This window comes from Sebastes fasciatus, chromosome 6 (genome assembly GCF_043250625.1).
Source record: "Sebastes fasciatus isolate fSebFas1 chromosome 6, fSebFas1.pri, whole genome shotgun sequence".
Lineage (NCBI taxonomy): Eukaryota > Metazoa > Chordata > Actinopteri > Perciformes > Sebastidae > Sebastes > Sebastes fasciatus.
This window is the reverse complement of record NC_133800.1, coordinates 27,536,988-27,546,629: the sequence shown is the minus strand read 5'-3', so window position 1 is coordinate 27,546,629 and position 9,642 is coordinate 27,536,988. Positions and strand designations below refer to the sequence as shown.

Here is a 9,642-nt window from a genome sequence, read left to right as displayed (position 1 = left end):
GGGATGATCAGTTTGAGAAAGTTTCCAAACTGGAGTCACACTGTGGAAACAACAAAAAAGGGCCTCCACAGTTTTTGGCTCTGTCACTTTGTGTGACGTGCCAGCTCACATGAACTGTTGTATTTATTGCTATTAGGTGATGTGTTGCTGCCATGGCAACAGCATAATTGGGCAAGCCACTCATGTAGAAGTGACTAATGCACAGCTGTGCAAACGTATAGTATCTGATTAATGTCAAAACCTCTTAGCTGAAACGGCATGATAATTAATCACTTTTTCATATTTTCTCAGAGGTAGCTATGAATGTGATCGCTTATTCATGAACCGTTGCAAATTCACACATTCATTTAAAGATTGAGAGGAAGTAAAAGCATGTAGAAATAATGAGTCACACCAACACAGTATTTAACATTTTTAACATGCTATTGCTTTATTGGAGCTCCAAAGTCAGCATGATTATGTACGGATATTATATCTATAGACTAAAATGCATCTGTAGAGCTGGTGCAAGGCAAGCGGTGCAGGTATTTTGTCAAAATGTGGTGTGTTTTTTACTCGGCGTGTTCTTGTTTTATGTTGGGGGCCTCCAGCTCCTGGCTCGGGACCTCGCTCGGTGGATTCTTGCCCAGCTCCGGCTCCCCAGGGTGGGTGATCTCCTTAGCAGCCTCCCCCGAGCCTGCCATTACCTGGATCTCTCCATCCACGACTGCTTCTTTGTGCTCTGGCTGTTTGAATGGGCTTTCTTGGATTTCCTGGGCTTCACGGTGCTTAGAAGAATCTTGAATACTCTCTGTGCCTTTGCCGTCTACAGAGTCTCCAGCTGGCTTTTCATAGGTCTCCTCCCTCTGTTCCCTCGTCTCTTCATGCTGCTGAGGCCCAGCTGTGGTGCTGCCAGGGTGGGCCTGACCACCATGGTCCTCTACTGGAGACTCTTCCCCGTCATCCTCTGGGTCTGCATCAGGGGCTTCTTCTTTCTCCTGTTTTTCTCCAGTGGCCTCCAGCTCCACCTGTGCATAAATATGTAGAAAATGTCAGCAGTGAAATGAAATGATTAAAGGTTAGCTAGCTCAGCTTTCATGCCCCACGTCAATACTGAATTTGCAGCATGCAGGTTCTCTCATAAGTGGAAACTCGAGAGGGATATTGAATTGGTTGCAATCAGCTGATATTGTTCAGAACGTGTCTAATTTATAGGTATGGTTTGACATTTGGGGAAATATGGTTAACTCTCAACAATAGAGCTGGCCAGTATACTCTACTCTACGATATAGGCCTAGGTAATTTCATATCTCAATAACAATATATATCACGATACAGCGTGTTTTCTGGTAATTCAATTAATAAATAGACTATAATAAATAACCACATGTTTGTCCATAGTTAATTGCAAATTAATCGCATATATTTTACCTGTTTAAAATGTACCTTGAGGGCATATTTGTCAAGTATTTAATACTCTTATCAACATGGGAGTGGGCAAATATGCTCAATTAACAACACAGAACAATGACAAATATTGTCCAGAAACCCTCACAAGTACTGCATTTAGCATAAAAACATATGCTCAAATCATAACATAGCAAACTGCAGCCCAACAGGCAACAACAGCTGTCAGTGTGCTGACTTGACTATGACTTGCCCCAAACTGCATGTGATCATCATAAAGTGGACATTACTGTAAAGGGGAGACTCGTAGGTACCTATAGAACCCATTTTCATTCACATATCTTAAGGTCAGAGGTCAAGGGACCCCTTTGAAAATGGCTATGCCAGTTTTTCCTCGCCAAAATTTAGCGCAAGTTTGGAGCGTTATTTAACCTCATTTGAGACGAGCTAGTATGACATGGTTGGTACCAATGGATTCCTTCGTTTTTTTACTTTAATATGACACCAGTATCTTCACTCTAGCTTTAAAACTGAACCCTAAAAATCAAGTTGCGTTAAAGAAATTTGTGGTTTTAAAACAAATTTGCATTAACACGTTATTATCACGTTAACTTTGACAGCCCTAAGAAAAATATATTTATAGACATTTTTATATCGTTTTAACAATATAAATTATATTGTGAGATTGCCCGGCCCTACTCGACAAGAAAGCAAATAAGCACATCTACCAAAATGTCAAACTGTTCCTTTAAATATAAATATAGATAATGCGATCACCTTTATGGGGATGATGATGGCAGCAGGAACGGAGGTTTCGGAAACTGGAGCTTCCACAGTCAGGATACCATCAACAGAGAGTGTGGATACCATTTTGGTTGCATCAATCTCAGCTGGGAGCCTGAAAAAAAGAGGATCCTGTTTACAATATCTCTACATACTAAGTGCCACTGAATCCGATGTACATTTTTCAGATCAGTGAGAATTTTAGATATTGAATACTATCAAAAACAGATCCTCAATGCTGCATTCGTGGCTGCTTAAACTGTGGGTAAGTCATCGTGTGCAGGATAACATCAGTGTTTACTTTGCATACCTGTATTTCCTTGTAAAACATCTGGCAATAAATCCATGCTCGTCTGGCCTCTCCTCGTGTTTCCCTGGGGATGGATTACCGTTTATGGGGGAAGAATGTGAGGACACAGAGGAATCAGAGAAACCACTCAACACAGAAATTAATTTCTGCCACAGAGCTGTGATTTCCCCGAGCACATTATTTAAGCAGCTTTCTAATTTTGTTACATTCAGCTTCCTTCCCCCCATCAGTGTTTAAGGGGTTTACTCTGTGAACTGTGAGAGAAGTCTATTTAGATAACTCTGTTGGAGATAATAATATTAGATAGATAAGATTATTAATACTTTAGTGGAAACTATCCTGTGTGTAAAAGTAATTAGCAATGCTAATAAAGTGAACTTTTAGAGGTGTTTAATTAACAGCCGATGCTCTGTACCTCCGACCTGCAGGAATCCGTCTCTGACGCTGACAGAGATCTCCGGGGGAAAGAAGTGAGCCATTTCCAGGCTGACCCTCCACTTGTACTGCTCTTCGCTAATCTTCTGTCCGGGATGACGCATCGACCCAGAGATGTAGGGCACAAACAGTGGAGCGGGTATGCACCCCAGCCAGGAGCAGGCTGCCAGACTCCTCTGGAGCCAGTCCACATCCATCCACCGAGGGTCCCCCGGCTCCAGGAAGGGCGGCAGGCCAACATCCTGATTGAAAAGCCTGCTGGACTGCCACCATTTTCTCAGGGGGTACCAGGGGACGCTCTCGCCGGACCTCCCGCATGACGGCTCTGTTTTGGCCTGATCGCTCATGATTCAAGAAATCGCACAAAAACAAAGGAGACAATCCTATTTTGATGTATCTTTTGGACACTTAAATTAAAATCTCCTTAATGAGTGAGGGAATGATAAAAGAAAGAAAGTGAGAAGGAGAAATCTCAGAGGGGCTTTATATACTGCTCCTGTCTGTTTTAGCACTTATTAAGCACTCATGCCGATCCCATGAGAAGGGCGTGTGGGGTGATGGGTGTGGAAGGGAGGCCGTTACCTCTTCCTGGCCTGAAGAAGGCGGTAGACTAATTAGTCGTATTTATAACTTTTAAGGGCACGATGGCAAATAGCGAGCAGTTGGCTGTAGTTTGTGTTTGAACTGTTGCATTTGTTGCCTGAAGGCCGTTCTTCTCACATCCCAGTGAACTCTATTCTGTCAGTGGTGACTGGGCTCCTCAGCGCTGTCATGAGCCAGTGAGAGCGTCTCTTCCCCCTGTGTTTCACCCCTGAAAGGACACACAGCGGTTTGTCTAGAGCATGAAATACCTCAGCTAGAGGCCGAGGAGGGCACAAAATTATCTGTTTTGTGTTATCTGAAACGTTTCATGTGTGTGTGCGTTGAGCGTGCAAAGCTCCCTTCCACTTCATTTTTCTGTCGCTCGGTAGTTTCAACAGGATTATTATTGTTCCCTCTTTTATCAAGTGTGACAGACTTGTCAGTGTTTCATTTTTAGAGCCGTGTGCCCTGAGATCTCAGCATACTGTCCACTGGAGCACAAAACAGATTGAACAGATGTTTCTGACACTTTGTGTGATGCCTCACCCACAGATTCTGTCTGTAGGATATACTGTGAGAGGTTAAATTGGGTTTCACTGCTGCTGTTGCTGCTGCTGCTGGAGTCGCCTGAAAAATTGGTTCCTCTGTTTTCAACCATCAATAGAGACTTCCATCCTGTTCACATTAAAGGCACATTATGCCCACGGTGCACCAAGATGTTCATGCTACTTTTCAAAACTAGTTTGGAAGGCTGAGGTGGAAATGTAATTTGGAAAAACTGCATGAGAGATGAAACTTTATTCTCAAATGTGTCAGTTTTTCCTCAAATATATGACTTTCACCCATTTCAACACTTAAAGTTCCCATGAAATGAAAATAGATGCTTAAAGGTCTTATTGATATAATTTTTATGTAGACAAATATTTTAAAAAAATATTGTGAATGACCATCCTAAAATAAAACATCCTCCTTGTTATATATGTAACGTTAGTTTGTGATATGAATAGGCGTCATGAGATGCTACTATGAGACACCTCATTATATCACACTAAGTAGCCAGACTTCCATCCAACCTGTTAGAATCCTTCATAATAATGATCACAATTAGCTGTCGAAATAGCAACCACGAATTTTAATTTACTATAAACTAACCAAACAATGGCCTCAAGTCTTAATAGCTTCATGGGGCTGCAAAATATCGGCTGATTTAGGACTTTTGAGTGTTCACATAGTTAATAACTTTCACTTCCATGTATATATTCTGCAGCATTCTGGGAAGACTTGCAGGACTGGCTGTCAACCAAAATCCAACTACCTGCTCCTCTGACTAGAGAAAATATTTTGTTTGGTCTTAACATGAAGGACATTAAGAATGACTTGATATTGAACAATCTGATACTGCTTGCAAATGTTTTCATCCATGCATCCAAATGGAGGAAAATGAAACCCCTATTTTCCGCTTTCAAAAGGGACCTTATGGACAATCATCTCAGTGCTTTAAGACGAATGAAAGGACAACATGCAAAGTCTCTCCTCAGATCTTATGAAGAACTGAACATATATATGATGATGACCCCCTAGAGCTACTATGGAAGAGTGCAGTCTTATTATTATTTATTTATTTATGCATTTCTTTTTTTGTTCCTTGAATTATTTTCTCCCCCCTCTTTTATTTTTGTTATTATATTATTATTTTTTAAGTTATCTTTCCTAGAGTCATGTGCAGTCTTATTATTATTTATTTATTTATTATTATTTATTTATAAATAAATAATAATAATAAATAAATTATTATTAATAGTAAATAATTACTATTATAAATAAATAAATAATATTATTATTATTTATTTATTTATGCATTTCTTTTTTTGTTCCTTGAATTATTTTCAACTCCCTCTTTTATTTTTTTTATTATATTATTTTTTATAATTTAAGTTATCTTTCCTAACCAATTATGCCTTGTATGTTAGAAGTATTGAGTTTAGATTACAACGCCTTAATGTTTGTAAATTAATTTTCTTCAATAAAAAAAAAAAAAAAAAAAAGTCACTTCCGGGGTGAGCTTCATTTGCCGTTACCATGGGAACCGCAGGTCGCTGGGCAACAACGGGTGGAGCTGAAGTTTGTAGAAATGTTTTTAAACACTTTAAATCTCCGTTTAATCCCGTCTGTGACATGTCACTGTTTCTATACAACGTTAGTTTACTTCTTAATGTACAGACTTATCATGATTAATCTGAATTCTACGCTGGATCCGTTACGTTTAGGTTCCGTAAAGCCTCAGAGCATCCTGGTCGGAAGGAGCCACCGGCCTCCCGGAGGAATCATGACCGCCGACAGCTGCAGCTGAGCCCGCAAGGATGAACCGGCAGCGCCCTGGAGACCCAGTGAGACCCCCAGACTTCCATCACAGCTGGACACTAAACCAGTGATTCTGGACAACGTGGGACAACAACACGTGGGAAAAGGTATTTCAGTTATTATCTTAAATAAACCTGAAAAATTGGTTCCTCTGTTTCAACCATCAATCGAGACTTCCATCCTGTTCACATTAAAGGCACATTAGTACACTTAGTATCATTATTATTAGTACACAATACACTTGGAAGGCTGAGGTGGAAATATAATTTGGAAAAACTGCATTAAAGAGGAAATGTATTATCAAATTTGTCAGTTTTTCCTCAAATGTATGACTTTCACCCATTTCCACACTTATGTATACAAATATAAAAAGAAAAAAAAAGAATAATAAAAGCATGTTTTTTCCTGAAAAAAAATATTATGACTTTGAATTAATCATTTTAAAAATGTTGGCGGGTCCAAAATTAATGTTTTGTTTATCTCTGTGGAAGATGTCTGACATTTGCTTCCCACTTCTAAGCTTGTGAGCCAACAGTAAAACAACGTTAGTATCCAGTGGTATCTCTCGGTCAGTTAGTGTGGAAAAAAATGATAAATTGCTGGCAACAACTTGTTGTGAGGTAAATGCATGGCTATGGACCAGACACAATGGCGTTGTCAGTCCAAAACGGCGGTAAACCAGTGCTTCTGGACAATGTGAGACAACAACACCTAGGAAAAGGTATTTCAGTTATTATCTATTAAATAAACTGCATGATTTCAGTCAAATTCAATACAGTTTGTTTTGTTCGTCTTTGTGTGTGTAAAAGGAGACTTTCTAATATCTTGCCTTTCCCCACACCCTTCTGTAAACACATCATCACCAAATCATTTTGATGCCTTGAATCAGGATTAACTTCAAAGATGGCTGGCAGTTTATTCATCTCAACCAGAATTAAAAAGGGCTCATTTGAAGGAACTCTCTCGCTCTTTGCTATCTTTTTTTCTTTTTTCTAACAACTTCTGATTCATCCCATCCCATCTGGCCGCTGCCAAAGATCAGAAAGTCTTCATGGTCCCATTACACTCTTGCTTTTCCTCCCCTTGAACTGCTAATGTCCCTCTCAAGTGATATTTCCATATCTTTCTGCGTATATGTGTGTGATTCCTTTCATTTCATAGCAGGGGCTTCTATCGCTCATTCATCAGTAACGCCAGCTACCCCCTCCACTCCCCTCTCCGTGCTACACAGAGCAGTCCCATACAAGATCAGTCGCTTTTTAATGGACACTGACCGCCCTCAAGCACATGAAGTGTGTCGCAAATTAACAATTTTCTAGCCCAGATGAAAACACATTTTCGGACTTGCAGTCAAAGGATGGGAAACACACCCATGACCCAGTTTACTTTAACTGTCCTCAGCTTGTTGGAGAGGATCTCAGAGTTAGTTTTGAAGGCCCGGTGGGCTCTGCAGAGTCAGTTTTCATAATCAGCAACACAGATGCTGTGTCTGATCCCCCCCAAAGCCTACTAACAAATGAATTTGAACTAAGACATTGCCAATTGTACGATGATTACAGTCACCTATGCTCAGGGGGAGGGCTCAGCAGAGGCCAGTCACAGCGACTCATGAGGCTTCAAACAGCCCGCCACGGATCTACGGGATATTAGCAGCTAATGCATCAAGGGGGATGAAGTGTCAAATGGCTGGTTTGTTCCTGTGGACATTGCATTCATCATAGTTATTGTAAGGTTGGCTCAGTCGCTGAGGCTGGCCGGCGAATAGAGAGAGTCCATATCAGAAGTGACACATCAGAATGGACTGGCTTATCTATGGAAATATATTTTTTGGAAAGCCGTTTTACAAGTTATTGCAGCCAGCAATGAGTCAGAAAGAATACGGAGTGATGCTTGAACCTCGATCTAACATAAAACGATGCTATTGGGAGCAGAAATTCATTCGCTGAATTGGTTTAGCCATGCCTGTTGCCAATCCATTGTCTCTATGACTACAGTGAACAAGAATTGCCCCGCATACACTGTAAATCACCAAGGAGGGAAAACAAGGCAATCTTGTCTTCTGCAGTTTCCTGCTCTGTGTTATTGCATTTACAATGCTTTTGATTCAGCTCTCTGCGGTGCTGTTAACACAAATGCAATACTAACAGCATTGTTTGATGTATGTGTGTTGCTCCTGGGGGTTGATGGAAACACCGTACACAGGCTAAGGCACAGACCATTCCTTAAAGTATTCTTTTTTTTCCGTTACATGTATGTATTGGAACATGGGTGTTCTGTATTCATATGCTGGGGTCTCTATTCTCTGCGTTCACTGAAGTAGCAGAAAGGCAACAACGGTGTCCCGGTTTGACTCGAAAGAGATTTGCAGCAAATGAGCTCATCCATCAGCAGAAGCGTGTGGGGACAAGGGGATGATGAGGAGGAGGAGGGTGAGGAGGAAGATGAGGAGAGACGGCGGGGCGGAGCAGGGGCCGAGGAGAGGCAGGACCGCTCAGAGAGACGCCTCGCAGTGAAATATGACGGCCGTGGCATTTCCGCGCTCTCCAGCACCTTCTTTTGTCCTTTGGATGTTGCAGCTTGAAGACCTGAGCTCAGCTTGGTCCTTGTCCAGTTCTTCTGTAGCTTTGCCATAAATCTAAAAAAAGTCATGACATTTAAGGAGTAGCATTTTTAACTGCATTAACCTTCACCCATTCAGCATTTACTCTCAATTTTCTTTAACCCCTTTGTATGCAGTTTTCCCCTCTTTTCCCAGATTTAAGGTTGGAAATCATCCTGTTTGACAGTATCACATATATTCTGTATGAGTTTGTTCCAACTCTTCATTGAAGATATATCATATTTACAGTGAGGGAAATATTCAAACCCAAGACTTTTCTACGTATTCATGACTGCACCATCAGTAAATGGAAATATTCTAGATGGCTTGTGCATCATTTTATACACATTTCCACCAAAAATTCAGCCCCGATATATTTGGTATCTTTGGAAACTTTGGGATCTCCTCTAGCATGTTAAATATAGCTCTGTGAGTTTGAACAGCGTTTGGCTACACAGCATGGTTTTGTATCAGCTGACCTACTGTAGGGTCGATGCAGTTTAACCTGTAGGCAAACTCTGGGTCTGAAAAGTGAAGTCAATGCAGAAGTGCCTTAAACTACATTCTTTCTAATAGCCAGCAGGGGGCGACTCCTCTGGTTACAAAAATAAGTCTGATTGTATAGAAGTCTATGAGGAAATGATCCTACTACTCACTTGATTTATTACCTTAGTAAACATTTCTAAACATGAGTTTATGGTCTCAATCGCTAGTTTCAAGTCTTCTTCAATACAGCATGATGTTCATTTAGTAAATTATGGTCCCATTTAGTGTCAAATAAACCATAAAGCAGGGTATGCTTTAGGGTAGTGATACCTTGTGATTGACAGGTCGTTACCACGCCGTTGTCCGGTCCGGGAGTTGTCCGTGTTTTCGTCTTACAACTTTAACCCCCCTAAAAGTGGCTTCAGTATTCGGTTGTGCTTAGCTCCACCCTCTCGTGTCACTTCTGGTTGCAAAAAGACGGCGATGGCCAAAATGCCGAACTCAAGGCTTCAAAACGGCAGTCCACAAACTGATGGGTGACGTCTTATATTCGGTCTCTGAGTTTAACGGGTTAATTTAGCATGGTTACGAAGGCATTTGAGCCAGTAAGTGAAAAGTGAATCTGTGGAGGCCTGAACAAAATGAAGAAGACTGATCGGGAATAATAGATGATCTTTGGCTTGCTTTTTAGTCATTGATC

The 9,642-nt window shown here is 40.9% G+C and overlaps 1 protein-coding gene across 1 annotated transcript; it reads right to left on the bottom strand.

Annotated features, from left to right (window-relative positions):
• Window positions 1-149: 149 nt before the first annotated feature.
• Window positions 150-3,261, bottom strand: LOC141770149 (heat shock protein beta-1). Its single transcript, XM_074639810.1, has 4 exons — window positions 2,895-3,261; window positions 2,480-2,543; window positions 2,164-2,284; window positions 150-1,007 (listed from the first exon to the last, which is right to left on the bottom strand). The coding sequence occupies exons 1-4, from the start codon at window positions 3,259-3,261 to the stop codon at window positions 552-554; spliced, it is 1,008 nt and encodes a 335-aa protein (XP_074495911.1). The 3' UTR covers window positions 150-551.
• Window positions 3,262-9,642: the final 6,381 nt, after the last annotated feature.